This window comes from Fopius arisanus, unplaced genomic scaffold (genome assembly GCF_000806365.1).
Source record: "Fopius arisanus strain USDA-PBARC FA_bdor unplaced genomic scaffold, ASM80636v1 scaffold00047, whole genome shotgun sequence".
Lineage (NCBI taxonomy): Eukaryota > Metazoa > Arthropoda > Insecta > Hymenoptera > Braconidae > Fopius > Fopius arisanus.
In genome coordinates this window covers 493,451-514,879 of record NW_011887786.1, presented here as the reverse complement: position 1 = coordinate 514,879, position 21,429 = coordinate 493,451, and the positions used below count along the sequence as shown (strand labels likewise).

The following is a 21,429-nucleotide window of genomic DNA, read 5'->3' as shown; positions in this document are numbered from 1 at the left end:
CTATGGGGAAATCGCATCGGGCTGTTAATCGCACCAGGAAAAGGAATAATAAAAATTATCATTCGGCGTGTGGTTAGTGGGCCTTTCCTTTTGCAATATCTCCACGGGATGTACAGCCTGGCTACGAGTTCCAGCACTCCTAAGCAGGGGATCTGTGGGTCATTTTAGGGTACGTTTTAGGGCTGGTAAATTAGTAGGGATAGTTACGACCAACACCCGAATGGACTGTCATGCTCGTTTGTGTTTATTGCGTAGTTATTGAGTTAGAAAGTTAAGTTACGCTGCACAGATCCCTGGGGAACCAACCTGGCGGAACTAGCAGCAATAATAGTGTATTTGGCTTAAAATATAAATATTTACTCTCCTATTCAAATTTGAATGGGAGGTCGTAGCGATTGGTTCTTCCATGTTCTCTGATGTAGTTTTCTGTCCTTAACCCACTGAAGTATTCTACCTGTTTGGAACGTTCCAAAAAGATTCCTTATCTACGTTGCGATCTTAGACGTGCGTTTCTCAATTCACAGCTTATTCACGACATCTGCCCTCCAGTCGCTCGTCCTCTCCCTGGCCGTCTCCGATATAGTATTACTTCCACCAGGCTTCGGGTCTGATTTGTTGTCTATAATCTCCCCACAAACAGTCTGCCATCTACTTAGGTTCTTACTGAAGCAAGGACATGTGAAGAACACATACTCCAGGTTTTCGATTGTTCTTCTGCAAACTGGGAATTCCGTTCGAATTTAGGAAGATAGATCCAGAAGTACCCATGCCACGATAGTGTCAGCATCAAATAATAATTGACTTCTCTATAGTTCCAAAGCAGGCACACATCCGCAATCGAGTTCAGATGATTCGTCCAACTTCTTTTGGGGGGCCAGTCCCATTTCAGCTGCCATCGTTCGAAGCGGTGCTACTTCTCTTTTATCACGAATCGTTTCGAATTTAGCCCCTTAGCTTTCTTCTGCTGGTAGAGGAACCTTCGCTCCTCAACTAGTATATCCACCGATAACATTCTTACCATAACGCACTGATTGATGTATTAAATGATAATTTTAATGAGAATAAGTTGAAAGAATATTAAATTATTTTCGTGTCTTGATTTTCTAGAAAATGATTTATTCCATAATTAATTGATTTTTAAACCTTCGTGGATGATTAATGAATTAATTTGAGAATAAAGAATTAAGAAATCATGAAAATTCCATTTTGGATTTGATTGTGTAACTACAAAGTAAAGTAAAGTTGTGTCGGACAAAATATGGTTGAGGGTTTATAATATGATGAACTTGACCAAATTGTACATGTCTAACTATTAATATTACAAACTGTTCTCTATAAGTAAATTTTGGGCTCACAACACGCTTTATTAATTCTTACTATTTCTTTTTCAGATATGGCATAAACAATGCTTCAAGTGTCAGGGCTGTGGGATGACTTTGAATATGCGTACTTATAAGGGATTCAATAAACAGCCGTATTGCGAGGCGTGAGTACACATTTTATCTAATAAAATGAATAATAGAACATCATTTGTGAATTGAGATAATGTTTTTTTAATATTGATGTAAAAAGTAGGGATAATGCATTTGAAGAAAGAAAAGGATATTGGGTAAGAGGGAAGACAACATATAGTTAAAATTTCATATCTAGTTGAAATGTCAGATTTTCAGTAAGCAGAATTTGAAATCAGATAGGCGTTCAGTTAGCTGTCAGCAGATTAAAAATCATTTTGACATTGTCTTCAAATCTTTCTACACCTTCTTTGAGTGAGAGATTCGTTCTCGATACTGCCCCGGTAGACATTCAAAGAGAAAATTTTATTGCACCCAGCCTTTCAACCGTGCCCATTAACCTAGAAATCCCGATTGTACCTTCATCATTATAGCACTATTCCTTACAGCATAATTCAATTACAGCAACAATTTTATTATCGGCACATTTTATCACAGGTACAATAAATTATGGTGGTAAATGTCTAGAAAAGGGCCACCGTCCCGATTTTATTTTTTTATATAAATACTATCGATCCGCTGTTGGTACCCCCCTTCACCGTACTCCTGACAATACCAGTGTTGACGTGGGCCGTTGTACTCGTCGCGATAATCTCCGCTGCCCTTCTGCAGCATTTTAATATAAATTTAGGTAATATAAACTATAATGTTTATATCTGTTTATATAAAAATGTGTATATACATTACATTATATAAGTAGTATACATATACATATTTTTACTAATTAGAATGGCATTTTTACAATTTTTCCTAACGCTTTCCGCTGATACCTTTTGCAACCCAGGTAGGAAAAAACAAAAGGTCCAAATTTGGTCCAAGCATGGCTCTTGTTCGGCCAGTTCTGGCCCGAAAATGGTAACCAAATTAGTTCCAAGGTTGGTTACTCTTTGGGATGATAACGTGCGGGCCAAGCTTGGGTTCCGCCTTAGGCCCTGATTTGGGAACTTAGCTACGGTCCAAGCTCGGTTGTTGACAATGGTCCGAATAAGGTATTTTGATCTGGCTCAAACTTAGCAGCCGTGAATGGTCCTAACTAGAATCAAATGTGGTCCTAATAAGGATCGAAGCTATTCTACTTTGACGTTCATGGATAATATGGATATTCAGAAAGTTTTATGGAATGAATCAATTTATTCAAGTAATTTTATTCGTACACAAAAAAACATTCAAAATTTATACCATATCATTATTACTAAATAACTTTGGCGTAGAGAAACTTATTTATAATGTGTAATGCAATGAGAATCCAATTAACAGTTTGGAGAAAACGGAAAACATTAATAAATTATCCTTGAGGTAATTCAAACTCACGTAGTTTTTATATGAATCAAAACATTCTGCTCACTCCAAATTTAAAGGTAAGATTTTTCAACAAATTATTACCTATTTATATTAGAAGAAAGACAACTGAAACAAATTTCATTACAACAGCAAATGTAACTTTGAAAAATGAAGAATAATAATCCAACTGTGACTATTTCTTCAAATTAACTCTTTCAATATTCTAAATCTTTAAATAAAAATATTTATTTCATTCAGATTCACCCTCAGAATAACTGCTCATCTTCTAATAAAGAAAAATATGAAATTATAAATGTTCATAGCAAGAATATTTTTTTCTTGGAAATACGCTATTATTTTCTATTAATTAACCAACATTATTGATTATTAATTCTTGTTTATAAAAATAAAAAAGACGCGTCATAGGAAAAGTATGTTTTTTTTTGTCTGACATACCACACTTCCACAAGCAGCGTGACTTTTTTTGTAAGAAAATTTTTGGATGGAAAATACTCATTCTTTAAATAACCATCATTTAATTTGAATAAAGCAATCGAAATTTCATCTTTTTGCAATTATATTTTTTGTGCATCGCATGAACCCAAGGCGTAAAAACTTCCTGTAACACATGGCTTAATTATCTCCTGATAAAAAATAAATAAATTCCAATGAATTATCTTTAGTCTCAAATTAACTAAGTCTTGAACAAAATCATAGTGATCCACTTTTGTTCCTATAAGTATGGCGAACATTCGTGAACTTCAGCCCTTTTGCCTCTTCTTGACTCGGAATCGAGCATTAAAAAATATTCAACAACTGATATTTTAATTATCTTCGAAAAAAAACAAAATAAATCCCACTGTCCTTATTTTTTTTTTGCAAACACAGGGTTTTTTCTCCATATAATATCTGAACTTATCAATAGACTTTAAAAAAATTAATCTAATGCCATGAAAAAGTCTTCCCTGATTTAGAACTAATATTAGTCTAATACTTCTCAAGTGATGTGAATTTCAATCTTCATTCGGCATCATGGTACGAAGCAAGGCCTGTTTTTTCCTTTTAGAAGCCCCACCTTCACGATCAGCAGCACCCCATAGGAATTTTCCGACTTTAGAAGCAATATTCAATTTTTGTGGTTTCTCACTATTCAAATTATATTTCACTTTCAAGTAGTCTGCGAAATAAAGTTCTTATTTAGAATATGCATAATGACGACAATTGAATTCAATTTCTTTATGAAGACACTTACCTGTCAAACATTTATACGTAAACGTCGCACTGAAATCCTTCTTAAAGCCATGGACAGTCTTTCTGCCAACCCCACTGTAATGAATCTGGACATTTTTCTTGATTAATGCACCAAGAATGATGGATATTGTTGCCTCCCACTTTTCCACTTTTCCCGCTTCCATTTCCATGATATCTTTCTGACATTGGTGAAAGGATTAAAGAAATAATAATTAATTAAAGACGAGAGATATAATAACTTAAATGAAAAATTTATCATGACAAATCTTACCAAATTTATTTGTCGTTGGATGGCACCTTCTGGGTTGTCTACATTGCTGTCATCTTGTGGATTTAAGCTTGCGTCAAATTTCAAAAACTCATCGAGTCCATCTATTGGAAACGTGCAAGAAAATTTGCTTTTTGGATTCTCAGGCCTAAAATTACCTCTCACATTAGACGCGGTAAAGACTGATTCCTTCAATTCTTCTGTGAGCTTTTTTAGGTCATATTGCCATCCTCTACGCAGTCCATCCAATTTTTCTGCCCAAGCGAGTGTCATCAAATCACATTTTACAGTCAAGTATTCCACAATGAGTTTAACGTCTGCAGTATTAGCTCGTTCCATGAGGCCCATCAAACGAACTTCCAGTGTTTGTTTGTTCTCATTCCGACTTACTTTTGGAAAAACTGCACTGGCATTCTTATTCAAGGTGGTGAGTGCGCTTGGTTCGGAATGATTTGGGCTTGATACTGGAGCTATTTCTACCGACTGTGGCGGAATACTTCGATTATTCTCAGGAATTGTTGGCATCTGTGATAGCGATTGCGATTTCGCGAGAATAGCTCGAATATCAGATCGTGACAAAGCTGATGTGCCGTCAACTTCGACCTCAGAATCAGTTGAATCCATGGTGATTACTCGCTGAAAAGCTGTTTTTAACCTCTTTTTTCCCCTTTCAAAAGTTTCTATAAAAAAACATTAACTCAATAAGATATCTAATTTTAAGTGCGAAAGACAATAATTTTAACTCTTTATCAATACATAACAAAATGGAAAACATTTGTAACTTACTTGCGTATTTCAATATTTTAACCTCAAATTTTTTCCACGTGCTTTTGGGAGTTTTTTGATTTCTCACCATATCGTCAACTCTACAGTAGTCTACTTTTGGTGGATAGACACACTTCTGAGGGTCGTCATCGGTTAACCAAGAACAGGGAACAAGTTCAATTTGTTTTTTTCCATCCACAAGTTCAGAAACAAACTCCACCACCACAAACTGATATTCAGTTTCGATATCCATGATCGATCGATATTTAGTTTCGGCGTTTTCTGGGAATTGTAGGCTTCCCTGTAGAAATCAAATATTCGTTTTTAATATTAAAATCACTGACTTTTCAACTGTAATTGACACTTACTTCGTTTATTTCGATTAAGCAAAATTTTTTTTTCACCGAACACGCCACCCTCAATATTAGTTTTTAATGGCATAAAATTTCCGCCATCTTTACATATTAAGATGATGCAAGAACACGCACGTCTTTCGCAAACCCATTGAAACAATTCATCCGTGGATATATATTTTTCACTTATAACCTCAGAAATCACACTGACAAAACTATTAGAATACATAAATATTCCATTCGAGAATTGTAATTAATAAAAATAATTTTCTAAGGCTCTATCAATCCTTTTCGCGTTTTTTCTTGATTATACTATACCCCCACTTCCATCACCGTAGCTCTCGTCACGTGTCTACTAAATCTCCAATACTTCCTTGATCACTGCCCGCGAATTTCCGAAAATTCTAATCATCACTTATTTCAATTTTTCCTGTCAAACCACACGAGTCAATTATGTAACATCGAAATAGAATAATTGTTATCATTTATTGTTAAGTACAAACACTTTTTTTCCACTTCTGTTAGTGACAGTCGCTCCAAATTTCGAGATATCCTTTTGATTTTATGCACTCCAATTTCTTTAGAAAGACATGGTGCTTGGAACACATTTTTAGTGTTCTGAACAGTATATCCCTCGATGAACAAGTCTTCAACTTTATAGACCTCTGATTGTACTTGATGCTTTATGAATAAATTTTGAATTTTAAATATTCCTCCACGTTTTAATTCTACGACATTGTTAGAAGCATTGGTTTTCAGGATCATGTTATTGTATTTCAGAGACTGGACTTTTTTGAACAAAGTTCCGTCCAAATCCAAAACATCATCACTTTTTTCCAAAATTACATTCTCAATCACTGAGCATTTCTTTATTCGTATATTTTCCGACAATTCCATAGCACTAATTCGGTTAACAATTTGAGACAATGGCCTTGCCCTACTAGTAATGAAATGCTTCAATTTTCCAATCAAATTTTCACCCCAGAAAGCAGACAATTCGTGGAGTGAAATATGATGAAATCGAACGTCGTCAGCGAGGTGAATCAAGCTATGAGCGTGCATAACTTGAGATTTTCGAGAGTAAAAACTGGGCATCAGGGAGAAAAAGGACCTCAATAGTTTATCGGCGAAGTCAACATACTTGACCGCCCACTCCTGATTACACAGAATGCGTGTTGCTACATACAGTTGTAAAAAATGTTTATACTTATCATCATCTAGCACAAACTTCAGAATTATACCTCCAGCATAAAGTAGGAAGAAAGAGAATTGTGTCGCTTTCCAATGTGCCAGATCATTGATTTTGAACTCATGCCGTTGAAATTCATCAGGAATGAAAGGAGTTAAGGAATCCATCAATTCGGTCAACTGTTCGAGTTCTGCAGACGTCAGTTTGTAGTGGTTTTTCTTTCTCTGCGTCCACTTTTCCAGTAAACCTTTTGTCAGATTGAGGAACAGCAGATGCATGATCTCCAGAGGTAAATTCATGATAGGATCGAAATTGGGTATATCCAGAAGAGGAGTTCTAAGCTTCTCTTTAGTCATCTTGTCTTCCAAATGATGTTGTGGTTGAGTTTGATTGGTGAAAGATTCTTTCGTTCTTTGATTGCCAGATAATTTTGGATAAACTCGCCTAGAGTTTATAGTCTCTCCTTTGACAGTGCATCGTTCGCATCCATGGAAACCGGTTGGACCCTTGATGCAGTTGATGAAGACTCTAGCAGGTCCATCTGCAATAATCGCCACCAGTTCAAATGAATAAACCTTCCCTTCAATTGTTAAACCCTCCAAAAGTAACTCTTTCACTTCTTTTACCAAGTCTTGTAAGAAATCTGTTGCGTAAAGGGGCTTCGAGTTGCCGTAAAATAATGCAACAATAAAAGGAGAGCACTGATAGTCCTTGTGGTGCAGCTTTGCTGAAATCGGCCACAATTGTCCCCTGGAATTATTATATACACTAACTCCATCAATATGAATGAGAATACGCACAGTATCTTCCGTGTAAACTTCTGGTTTGAGACGTCTAGAAAAACCATTTTTTATCCCGAGGTACACGTATTGTCCCATTTTATTTTTACCACTGACCATTGGTTTCGAATTAACAAGATGCTGGAAGCCAAGTAAAGTGCACGCAGTTTTGGGGAGAGATTTATATCCTTCTGTACGTAGGAGTTCAAGGAGGTCATCTACAGCTGTCAATCTGATGTGACCAATGTGATTGATTGTCCACTGCAAAATTTTATCTTTCATTGATTTTGGCTGCGCTTGTGCAGGTGTAATTGTATTCACAACAGACTCTTCACCTAAGACGATACCATACTGAGATATTTCGTGTTCATTCCCCTCAATGGAGACATCTCCAAGGATAATTGCGTTTTCCTCATCGATACTGTCATCACTCAAAAGTACATCATCACAATAAGTTGGTTCTTGATCGGATTCCAAACACTCACTGATTCGAGAATTACAAATACGTGCATTCTGTTGTTCATTCCCATACTCCAACTTTTCACTGAAACTGTTCCCATCACATTTATCATCGAGTTGAGCATATTTTTTCATATACCGAAACTTTTTTACTCTATTATATGCTTGAGAAACTTTACGGTGTTGGAGCGGCATGACTGCATTAAAAAAATACTATCTATGAATCAATAAACCGGTCAAGATCAGCTGACAGATAGACCAGAAGATGATATCATGATATAGTGTACAGAGACATCTATGAGTGTTAAAGAATATGTTAAATCGGTTTGAAATTAGTTTTCAATTGAGTATCAAATCACAGGAAATGATCACGGTCCGTTGAATTTCGTTTCTGACTTAACTTTTTGTTTATCTCGGCTAGTAAATGTCAACCAAGTCCATACCAAATTTGGTTGAACTTTGGAATTCAAAGTTTGGTTGGAAAATCCTCAGCCAGATCTGGTCCCAATTAGAATGACAAACTTGGTCAAGAGAAGTCTGTCAGACTTGAATAACATCTGGTATCCAGAATTGGGACAGATGAGGTTAAGCATTGGTGCCCCATGTCTACGAAGACAGCCTTCACCCGGTTTTGGATCAAGTTCGGAGGCCAAAACTCAAACCCCGTACCCATTCCAATACTTGCTGTGCATTGGTCTATAGACTGGCATAAATCTGGTCCAAATTTGAATAGCCGATCTTTGGTGTACCTAAATTGAGCCTAGCTCGAGCCTATTGTCAACGCTAGACTTTCCTACCTGGGAAGAATTATTTTTAAATAATAGCAGATAAGCGATAGCGTATCGTAGAGTATACTATAATCCACATATTTTCCATTATCTGGAATTATAATTGTCATTGATCGTGGAACTATAGATAGTAACAATTAATTCAGTTCAATATATACAATCTTGTGAATGTATCAAATATAAAATAAATTAAATATAAGAAAATTAAATTAAATTTTAAATATTAAATTAAATATTAAATTAAATATAAGAACATATTGAAATATTCTTACTACTTAGCATTTTTTCAATTTTCCTAAAAATTATTATCAAATAAAATAGCAGATAATAAAAATTAATTCGATTCCGTATTTATAATTTTGGTTTTCAACAAAATGACTGAGAAGCTCAACTTTGAGCCGCAATCTTCGGTAAAACTATAATAATTCATTTCCACCGGTGTTATATCACTCCAAACAATTTAAAAACATTGTTAATGATTTTTTTAATATTATCATAAAATGTATAAAACTCCCCACTCCTAATCCCTCCTCCCTCTCAAGCCCTGATTGAATTAAATTTTCCATAAATTTCGAATTTCTTGTGCATTTGAAACCACTATTTCTTTCAAGTTTTCTTTTTTTGTTATTTTTTTTTTTTTAATACGCTTGGTACCTGTTGATTGCTGCCGCGTATTTCACCAACAGCTCGCTTGTTTCTGTGGCACTGCAGCCAGCGATGTACTCGAGGTAATGCTTCCTGATCTTCTTGCCTGAACTCTCATCCCTATGGATCGTGTCGAGTTCATCCCAGAACAATTTTATCTGGTCGATAGTGAGATGGTAGCAAACTTTATGTTTCGAGTTCAGGAGGGAGTCAGCGACCGGAATGACTTGAAATTTCCCTACAGTTAGAAGGTTTGCATTGACAAAGTGCACTTGTCCATCACCAATCAGGGCAACGCACGTTACCCACTTTTCTTCAAGTCTGAAGTCGTCAGCGAGAAGTGAATTGACTGATGTTTCGTGAGACTTGGCTGACAGACGTTGAGGAGTCAGTCTGTACCTAGTAAGAGGAATTTATGACTTTTTTCGCGCTGATTCCGAATCTTGAAACCTCAGTCTCCGGAACCAAAATTTGTGGAAGTTACGCGCATTTTTATACCGCTCTTTGCGTTACCCAGGGCCACGGCGGGGACGTGGTGGTTGTCGGCCCCAAAGACAACACATGTTGATACAATTAAGACAAGGGACAACACAAAGGCAATATAAATACTATCGATCCGCTGTTGGTACCCCCCCTCACCGTACTCCTGACAATACCAGTGTTGACGTGGGCCGTTGTACTCGTCGCGACAATCTCCGCTGCCCTTCTGCAGCATTTTAATATAAATTTAGGTAATATAAACTATAATGTTTATATCTGTTTATATAAAAATGTCGCGCCGGGTCCAACGGCTCAACACCCCCACTGGCAGCCATCTGCACAGCGGAGGGAGCGGCCAACATCAGATCTCTAACTTCCCGATATTATTCACAGTTCAGTGTAATGTTTGGCTATTGTCTTCAAGCACTCACCCAACCTGTTGTCGAAATCCACACTGCGTTTGAACATGTACTCACACAGATATCCGTGGTAATGTTCTTCCCTGGTGCCGTATCTCTGGAGTTGGTCCTTGAGGTCTCTCCATGATCTCTCAATATTTTGTGTGTGTGCCATTGTCACAGGATCCACAAAATTGATTGAGTGGTTGACAGTCAGATGTTGAAATCCCTCATGTTCTAGGCTGCTGTATGAACGCCACTGGTCAGAGATGATTGTTGTTCCTGGCAGAATCCACTCTTTGATGATCTCAACAAGGGTTTCTGCTTTCCGGTCCTTGACGGTGGTAATGAGGAGGGTTTTATTTCCTCTCTCATAGGCCCCAAACACCCATTGCCCCTCTACAATGCGTCCTCGGTTGTACTTCCTATGGCCGATTTTTGTTTCGTCGATTTCCACGACCTTGTTGGGTCCCGCCAACTTGGTAGCGTGGTCCTCGCACCAGTCTATCATTATTTCCCTAGTGAAATTCGACCAGTCCACCACGGTTTGTCGTGATATCCCAAGTTCAAACTCTAATAGTTCTTGTCTTGGGGGATTCAATAGGACGTACATACCGATAAACCGCACGGCTGTAGCCAAGGGGATGTGTATTTCAGAAAACCAGGAACCATGAAGGTAGCTTTTCTTGGTGTCGCATTTGCTTCTCTTCATTTTCTTGTTGGGGTCTTCATTAAGTCTCCTCTTCGTGCACCGGAACATCATCTTCTGATCATACGACGTCATCAGTTCACCACATTTAGGACACTTCATCTCACTTTTCAACACTTTATTGTCACGCAAGAATTTAACGAACACCATAGGGTCATTGCCCATACTAATGATTTCAGCGAGTCTCATGTTCACTACGGGTGCCGATCTCGTACTGAGCGTTTTTCATCACCAAACTTTCTGTCGTCTTTAAATCCCTCTAATAACTCGCGTTAATCCGTAATCCTCTGTGTAAACACAACTGATTACGGGTGATTTAATTTCGCGTTGAAATTTCGGGTTTATATTATTTGGTGGCCATTTTCTAGACATTTACCGTTACTTCCATCGATGCCTGCTGGACTTGTAGAGTGAAAACTATTATGCGAGCCCTCTATGGTTAATCCTCAGGTTATGATTGACGACAGCATAATACCTTTTCCCGAATCCAATCACCAATTTCGCTGAGAGTTTCGCGACGAACCACATCAATCCACGTATCTTCGAAATATTTGAGGAGAGCCACAAACCAATTTTCATGTTTGATATAAAATTGAGAAGACACCAAACCTTCATACGCAGCAGTCACATAATCAGGAAAAACGACTGCTAGAGCCACCAGCATTTTTATATGTAAAGCCTATTCATTGCTGCTGTTATATTGTTTCATGTGCCCCACAGCCCCGAGATGACGGATAATGCATAGAGTGAAGTGGAAATAATATTTTTGAAGATTAGGGTCAGAGGGAACAAACTGAACAGCATCCATAAAACCCAGTTCAAAGGCGGAAATGAATATCTCAGGCTCCTAAGGAACTTCAGCAATTTCGATCAAGCACTCTCCCCCCTTTTTTTTCTAGCGTAGATGGCACTCAGGAGTGTCTGACCATTTTCCTTGCCCAATCTCGATTCATTTTCATGAGGTTGGCTCAAATGGCACTCGAGAGTGTCTAACCATCGTCCTAGTTCAAGTGCATTGTCCCAGTCGGAATCTAGCTTCAATGGCACCGGGAGGTGTCTGCCTATTGTTCGAGTCCGAGGACTACCCCATTATAGAGGCCTAACCCCAATGGCGCCCAAAGGTGTTTGACCATTGGTTTCTGACTCATATCAGAAATCCAGCTTCAATCACTCCATGGCGTCAAACATGATCCATTTCTGGAGACTGTCTACGGCAACGACCTGCCGTTGGTAAAGTGAGTTCTTGAGGTTCTTCATGTCCTGTACCTCATACCTGTCATTCGGTTACTGCTATCGCGGAAGGTCTCTTCGCTTTTGCGACCAGCTTTATGCTCTCACCCGTTGCCGCTGGGCTGACAACAACCATGACTACACCCCCTACCGCATAGATCTCAGCTTTGAACCTCCTGGCATCAATGTTTTTTTTCTGGGTAGCCTGTTCCCCGTCGGTCGAGATTTATAATACAGGCAGTTTAGGCAAGATTTGACATACTTTGAGATCAACCGTCGCATTCCCTTAAACCAATAGTTTCCTCTAAACTTCCGTAGGGTTCTGTCAAACGCAAACTTCTGCGGAATACAACCCCCGCGTTTGGTCGCTCGTCAGCTCGATGATTATTTCTCCTGCGGTTGTTTTCCCTAGTTCCTCTAGGTTTATTGAAATGTTCTTTCGGTACTGATTCAATAAATTTCAGAGCCCATCATCGACGGAGACGTCTAAACGGTGGCGATTCACCTGATCTAGCTCGGTTGGTTGTGGGGTACTCTCGTCGACCATGAAAACTTCTTGAATTTCTTCAAAAGGTCCCCCAAAAATTCAAAGGGAAAGTCAATGTCGTTTACGACTTCCGAAATATATATAAATTAATCACCCCCACAATCATTGATACTGGCACGTAAGAGACTCTGGCGAAGATTCTTCATCTTGTTATGTCAATCACTTCAAGTTGGTAGGCGTTCTTGCTAAGGAGGACTGGGTCCTCACTACCTCTGCTTGGGTTGCAGCAAACCTTAACTACATCGGACCACGTGGATTTACAATTCTTGTAGGAACCAGGAACGAATGAGTTTTGCTTAGTTAACTGGGTTTTGGTGACTCCAAGAATGTCCAGAGGGATATGGGGGTTACTTCAGCCAATGCTACTAAAAGCATGTGAGTTCCAGGAAGTCAATCTCAAATTTATCACTATTTTGAAAGAAGAGATTGCTCATTTAATACTGGGATGGCTCCCGAGGTCGTGTTGCAGGAGGTGAATCTGCCTAAACTCCTGACTATGTCATCCACTCGGTCGTATGTATATCAAACTTCATAAGACGCAACCTTTACAAAACCACGTTTTACGGTGCTGCTCTTGAGTATCTGTTCTCTAGCGATTTCTCTGAGTTTAAATTCGACAAGCCTCTGAGGATCTGTCAGATCATTCTGAATGCAACCTTCATGTATTTTCTTTTTCTTTTTGCTTTGAATAGTGTGCTTTTAAAGTGGAAAGAATCAACCTTGGCTACGAGCATCTCTTCGGACATGTCTATCGTATCGTCTTCCAGGACCTGGTAGAAACCCTGCAAGAAAGAAGTTACTTCTTAACCGATACCGGATCTTCTGCTGCTGTGTTTGGAACCTCCTGACAACGATATTGTACTTCTTGTAGGGTATTTCCTGCTTCTCGAGTTTTTCCCAGGACATAGTCGACAGTGGATTCAGCACCCGCCCCAGAGAATGATGGCCTACTACTGAGATGCTCCATTTTTTCAGCTTTTTTTTCCACCTCAGGGCAGGAGTTGGATTGCTTGGAGGTATCTAGCAATGTGATTCTGTTGCTCTGGTCAGTTTGACGAGTTTTCATTGAGCCAATTTCACGATCGACTAAGGTTCTTTACTCCCCGACCTCGTGTCGATCTATGCAGTTCCCTTCAATCATTGAGTCCATTTCCAACTCCATGGTCGTTATCATTCCGATCCGGGATAACTCTGTGTTGCACGGTTTATCTGTTTCTGGTGAAGTGGAAATTTTTTCACTTAAATTCGGCATGGTGTATTGCGAATTTCTAGTGGTGTACTCTGCAAGTCGTCAGAAAAATCTTCTATTGAGGACTCAGAACTAGGAGACGGTTCGAGGCTGAATTGCTCTCATGTAAGTCAGAAGATAGTCTCTTGACAATGGGGAGTCATTCTCCTCGTCGTTTTTGGTTGTCAGAAGACCTTTCTCAAGAGATGCACAGGATCCTTTTTTGGTTGTCAAGAGTGGATGAGAAGGATTTCAAAACTGACGGTGAAGGATTTAGGGCTGTGGCTGGAACCCAAACATTTGTTGGTCCTCCAGGGTTATTCTTAATCTTGATCGGGGATGTTAGAGCTGGGGAGAAAACGGCTGGTCCAGGCTGGTAGGATGAAGAAGGGATGGCCTGAGGGTACGATTAACAGTTATTTCCAACAGGTTCGAACTAGCTTGGGGTTGAATTTTTACTCCAGATCGGCAAGTGCAATGGTCACTTGACCTTAAAATGATTTTGGCTCTCATGAAATTCAGTAACAGAAATCCTTTACAGCCTCCCTATGCCCAATCTATCAACGGATACCCATGTCCGGGTTTTAGGCGCCCTCAATAAGCCAGAATTAAAAAACAATCGAAGTATTAAACCAAACGTGTCAGCACGGGGCCGGGCGTTTATTTAGCTTCAAGGCCCTTTAATCTCCCCCATTTCGTTTGGAAAAATTCTATTTAAGCAAGATTTCAAAACGTCAAAACATCACACTTCGAAGTGATTTACTCGGTCGGTTTCTTATTATAAACAGAATTATTTTTTTCCTCACTGATGCCCATTCTGAGACTGTTTTCAGCCTATTTTCAATAGGTAAGATGGCTCTTTTCCATCTCGACGGCGATCAGCTGTTTGCAGTACGTTAAAACCATTTTAATAGTACTGCCCCCACTTTACAGTCTGAATCACAGTCTTTTTCCACACTGAACATGACGTGAAGTGAGTCGAGTTCCGGTCACGTTCTCACGTGATACATCAGTGTATCACTAATTTGTTTAGACGTCCAGTCATGAATTCACAAAAGTATGTAATTATTCCGGACAGCGATGAAGAACGCGACGAATCTCAGGATATGTTCAATGACGAAGCCACTCATACTTCGACGTCGAGTGTTTCACTAAATTTGAGTTCCGTGAGCTACGAACGCACGATTGATAGCAATTATAATTTTTGCAACGACAACGACATCCCGCCCGACGTTCTTGACCACGCTCGGGAGGCTGAAGCTCGTATAATTCAACAAAAATGAGCTGATGAACAAACATATGGGCATATTTTTATTCATTTCGGCGTCATGAGCCCAAAAAATATCTTTAAAACGTCAAATATTTTCCCCCTGCACTGGTCACTTAATTTTATGTGCACGAAACGTACATATGATGATGATGATGATGATGATGATGATGATGATGATGATGATGATGATGATGAGTTAAAAAATGTCTTCCATTTGTTACTTATAGGCATATACCAAAGGCAAAGGCAACTACTATGGCAGAGACGCCTGAACTAAAGCGTATAGCAGAGAACACGAAAATTCAAAGTAATGTAAAGTATCACGCGGAGTTTGAAAAGGCCAAGGGTAAATTCACTCAGGTTGCTGACGATCCGGAAACATTAAGGATCAAACAAAACAGCAAAATCATTTCCAATGTTGCATATCATGGTGAACTTCAGAAAAAAGCAATCATGGAGCAGAAGAGAACAACGACGGGTGAAAATGGTGAACAAATAGGTAATTCATGTTCGCATTCAGTATGGATAGACAATTTCTTTAATTGTAAATTAGGATCTTATTAGGCATATTCTGCTTCTCAATGATTAATATTTATTTTTCTGCTGCTTTCTCAGAGTACGTGGAATACTCGGATGGAACAATCGTTACAACTACGAATGTGAATGCAAATCCAGCACCAGTACGAATCGCCAGTCCTACACAAAGATCACCAGGACGAATTGCTGATTATGATCCTTTAACTGAGGCGAGACCTGGTCCCTATTCTGCCCGACAAGCAGCAACGACTGTTATTTATACCAGCGATAAGGGTGCAGGTGATTCATAAATCCTTTTTCCTATTCGGTAAAATTAAACAAACAAAGAAAAATCTTCAGAACAAAGCGCAAAGTGACAAAAAATTGCGAAAGCAAACAATATTTGTTGAGCGGATATAATAGTCTAATTAATCTGGCTGGTGAGAACATTGCAGCCCAACATTAATTGGGCTGTCGACCGGATATCCACCCGTAAAGATGATACACAGGGATTGAAAAGGCGAAATCCACTTTACTTTTATCAAATTCAATGTCAGGCATCGCTTTATATGATGATCTTGAACACCAATTATGTGTCTTAATCGATTTTCTCCGACAGTTTCTGCGCCATTTCTCGCTGCTCTATTATCACACCATAAAGCCATATGTAACGAAGGTTCTATCAGAATCAACTTTAAGGAATTGTATATCCAAAGCAATTCTGAAGTTGTTTTTTCTCATTGCCACATATTCTGCTTGGCAGCTACTGTTGAGAGCTACATAAGATTGTTTGCGAGTTCTCGAAATAATTGCATTTCCAAACACCTTAATGACGTAATCATCAGTGTTCTTTCCCGACTGGATTCCTGAATAGTTTGCATTCGTGTCCTTTGTCGATGACATTCTCAAATTCAAATTTACTTAGTTTGTCATTTTGCGTGGACTTAACGTTCCACCTCTTTGGATTGATTCTCCGTCCGTGAAGAGTCCTTTCTATTTGGCAGAGCACAAAATGTCGAAGAATCTGAAGCTCGCAAACATAAAGTTTGTGATGATATCACAAATGTTATCATTGAATCAGATGATCGTCCATTTTAATCCTTCCAAACCCCAATGAAAGGCGAGAAAAAATGAACGTAATTCAACACATCATGCCACTGAGGCTGTCATTGAAACAGACCATGATCCTCTCCCGTCTTTCCAAGATCAAGAGAGGGATCAAAATGACGGACTTAATGCAAGATACCAGCGAGGTCCAGTTAAGAAAAATGAAGTACCATTGAAGTACATTTCAATCACTGACACACCATCATCTGTTTTCATGACTTTCGGCAGAATCACTATGAATTTTACCAACTGCTCATATATGACGATGGATATCCATAATTTAACCTCATCAAGATGAAGAAAATGCCAAAGCAAATATAACTAAACTTTGGCTTTATTAGAAACTTCATACAATTATGCACGAGATTTTAAAATAAAAAAAATAGAAAATTGATGAAACCTTTGATCATTTCGGGGTAACCTTCAGGTCGAATATTCTTCTTCAAGCTTTCCTAATAATCAATAATAATCATAATCGGGCTGCTCGCGTGTTGAAGACTTCGGCTCTCCAGGTCACTCCTCGGACCAGGGTGACCGGAGCCAATGATCTCTAGCAGCTCGAGACGTTGGATCCTTAGTCGAAGAAATCTTGTACATCCATTCGACTAGCATCAGCTTGGAGAGAGACGCTGTTGCTGAATCCTCCTTCCCATTCTCTTCTATAAGACCATCTGGGCTCTTCAGGTCTCCCGAAAATTATTTCAGCCTCTCCTTTTTCCCATAAGTCTTCGTGTCATGGAGTCCACCAACCGATGGGGTAATTTAGGACACTAATAATAGATTAGTGTCAGAAGGAGAAGTAAACTCTCCATGTCCACACTCGCACGTGAGAAGAGTTTCTCAAGGGCATTGCTCCAATAGGAATTCGTTCTGCAAACAGGGTTTCAAACAGGAAATAAAAAAAAGAGCACAACAATATGTGGATCGGCTGAAGACTGGAGTAATTAAAAATTAATCAAAGGGAGGGCCCGAAATTAAAAAAAATGGAAAATGTCGGCACTACTTTAAAACTTCTAGTTAGGACTTTTCCGTTCTTCTCGAGATTTAACTTCAACAATTATCACAATGATTGATCATAAAGCACGTGGGTGGTCGGGTTACGAAAATTGTGGTCAAAGTTCCATGCAGTTCGGCGATGATGACCGGACCCTGAACAATAATTCTTCGGCGACCCTACTAATTGGTTCTCGCACGCAAGCTCGAGGGCAGAAATTACGACTCTGATAGAGAAAACCCCGCGAAAGTTACTCTGCCTAAATAGCTTATGAGATAGCAAAGGAACGCATAGAGCATCGCTGTGACTGCCCGAGTGTTCCGAATAACCTTATAGAAAGCGCAGCGACGGTCGATGATTTCCGTGTCTTGTGGATGAATGAAGATGGTATACGACCAGACCCGAGGAAGGTGCGTATCACTCTCGCATTTATTACACGGACGACCAATAGTAAAGTATGAAATTTTATGGCTATGTGCAAATATTTTCATTGCTGTAAGAAATGGTTCGCGCCTAGGAGTAGTCCTTTGCAAGAATTATTGAAAAGAACTCAAAATGGCAATGGGGTGCTGAACAGGAATACACCTTCTATGAATTGAAGGTTTACCCAGCAAACGAGCCATTTCTGCTACTCAGATTTCGAAAAATTATTCATCGTTTAAATTTCACGCTCTCACTTCAAACCCTATTTATTCGAGAGTACGTTCGAAATGTACTATAAAAGATCAGCCGGTATATGGTTACGGGGTTAATTGGACTACCCGACTAGAATTTCTGAATTCGATTTCGTCGTTCATCATGAAAGGGATGAAACTGCCTAGAATCCCGTATATATACCGAGAATCCACGCTGAAGTTCGTCTATATTGTACGAAGCAGGGCCACTCCATGCCCAGTAGAAATATATCTTCGCCTTCGAAATCTCGAGCAGCCATCGTGTCGGGAAGGACCATTGATATAAAAGAGGTATCAATTACAGGCGGGAAAGGGAGACCGAGAAACAACCACTCCGCCAAAAAGCGAGTTCTCCGTCGTCAAGCCGTAGGCTACGAATGGTGAGGTTTCTAACTAATCGACGGGAACAATGTTGTGTTTGTGTAATATGCGGACCAGAAATGATGCCCACGGTGGCTACCATAGCACCATTCCATAAGACTTATGCTTCACGATTACGATCTCGTACATTGACTGAGACCTCGCCTGGGATCGTAAGAATTATGCCGAACCCGAGATCAGCTTAATAAATAATGTAAAGAACATGTTTACTGGTACTAGCCAGACTCACCGCCACCTTCACAATTTGCAGACGACGAGGATGACAACATGTTCATCTCGACACGCTAGCCCGGTGAGGCAATAGTGGAGGTAGGGAAAGATCCTAGGGCTGATCTTGATGCAGCAGAGCAACATGTAAAAGGTGAGCCCTTCCGACTCAGACAGAATAGGATTTATATCAGAACTCCATGGCTAGTCGTACAGTGATAAATTTTTGAGTATTGACGTTCGAGGGTCTGAATTTTTGAAAAGACACGGAACGAGTTATCGCCTTTCTGACTCGTTCGTTAGCTAACTAGCTAGGTTAATGTCAGTGCTCAGATTTGTCGTGTATGAGAGAGAACGAATAATATTGTAAGAGAATGCTCAGAAGAAATAATGTTAGAGTGAGGGAACGATTCTCTTCATGCGATGATGCATTGGGCAGAAACAGATTATTAACATACGTGCTCAGGGGACTGTAGTTTCTCTCACCAATTAGTTAAGGAGAGTTACCAATGGTTAAGCCTGGTCCCTTTATCGAAATCGCATCCAAGCCCAACAATAAAAATTCATTGAAACTGTTTCGCCTTTCTCCACCAACAGAATCTACGTATTCAGAAGAGAGAAAGAAAGATTCAGCCTTGACCAAGCAGTGATCTGCCTATAACCTACATGCAGTGGAGAAGACATATTAAAATGTCATTATTATAATGCAGCTGAAGGGAGGGTAACCCAAATCATATTACAGTCAGGTGTCATGGTCACAGATGGCCGCCGTGCGTGCCGCCCCTGACATCTCGTACAGTTCCTCGCGATAAATTGTGAAATTAACGATCCCACCAGCAAACCTCTTCAATCCGTACATCTGGTCGATGTTCGAAAACTACTGTGATACAGGTCTGACAACGGCGATGTAATGGTTACTCTTGTAGACGAATGAAAAACCTTCGCAGTCATTGAAAATAATCATCACACGCAGACAAAAACTCTGTCTCAACAACTGTTCCGTAGGCAAACTCGTCAGCTTCATAAAAATGCGTGATAATTATCAACACTCCACTGGAACAATTTGACCGAGTCTTCATAGACACAGTGGGGCTACTTCCGATTACATCGCGGGTTAATTATCATATACTCACCATTCAGGACAATCTGCCTAAATACCGTCTCGCTACGGCTATTCCTCGTTTGAAAACAGAAATTATAGCGAAAGCTCTTACCTGCCACTTTTAGACAGTACACGGTTCGTCCTGAATGCTTCGCTCCTCTAGGAGAACTAGTCTTACCAGTAAAATTTTCACCTAAGTATCCTGAGGCAAACTCTGTTGTCCCTGAAATTCCTTAATCCCCCCTTCCCCCTGCTATTGCTGTTGACGTAATGAGTGAGTGATATTAAATTCAATATTTTGAATTGCTACAGAAGGGCAGCGCGGAATAAATCACTCGTTGTGTTCAGTCAGCGATGGTAGATGGTCGGGAAAGGTGAATTCAGAGTTTTAGTGAAGTTCTCAGGACTATTTGATGGAATACCTCTTTCTGTGTGTACATTGTCTATAAATGTGCCAACATGTGGTGTATTTGGGGCCAACACACCGCCACGTCCTCGCCATGGTCCTGGATAACACAGAGAGCTGTGTATTAAATGTCATATCTTCTATACTAATTGTTTCCGGATTAAAAGGTGACCGGATCCTTAATTAGGTGACGGTAACTGATCCAATCATATATAAAACATACAGAATGATTTGGTGGACCTGAACTAGACATTTACCCTTGATGTTTTTGTATGAAAATATGTGATTAATGGTTACTCTAAATTTCCACATTTTTATTGCGGTTTTTTAAATCTACTCACAATATTAATCTTTACAATATACAGTGACGAATCCACCTACAAGAAAAATTGGCTCCGTAGCAGATATTGACCCAGTGAATGAGTATTATGGTTCGCTCACACCTGCAATGAATAATAATCACGTACCTCCGCACCAACCACCATTATTACCAACTGCAAACACTCTGGTAAATATGCTTTTCAATATTATTATTTATTCCTTACGTACACCGAGAAAAAAATTTTCTTTACCCAAGAATATTTACTAACCATAAGAAAATATATTTGGCATTAGTAAGTTTTATGGGAGTATTTACACAGTGATCGTCAGATTTACTTCTGGGAAGAAAATATTCTTGGCAAAAATAATTTTTTTTCTCAGTGTATTATATATTTTCTATTATTCTATGAGTAACTAAATTAAAGATGTACCTACCTGTAGAATAGAGTTGATTATGAGAACTGGTTGGATCGAATTATGTTCGGAATAGATGAAATAAACGGGCCCACGAAAACTACACTGCACGCTATTGTAAATGTCGCCAAATGTCCATATAAACAATTAACCCCC

At 39.2% G+C, this 21,429-nt stretch overlaps 1 protein-coding gene across 2 annotated transcripts in view; it reads left to right on the top strand.

The window, feature by feature from the left end:
- LOC105267470 (LIM and SH3 domain protein Lasp) overlaps positions 1 to 21,429 on the top strand; it is a 48,637-nt gene that overhangs the window by 20,542 nt on the left and 6,666 nt on the right. For both annotated transcript variants that reach the window (XM_011306351.1, XM_011306350.1), the window contains exons 2-5: positions 1,392 to 1,486; positions 15,379 to 15,650; positions 15,767 to 15,967; positions 20,904 to 21,046. In XM_011306351.1, coding sequence (XP_011304653.1) covers positions 1,392 to 1,486; positions 15,379 to 15,650; positions 15,767 to 15,967; positions 20,904 to 21,046 — 711 coding nt within the window. The remainder of the gene's footprint in view (positions 1 to 1,391; positions 1,487 to 15,378; positions 15,651 to 15,766; positions 15,968 to 20,903; positions 21,047 to 21,429) is intronic.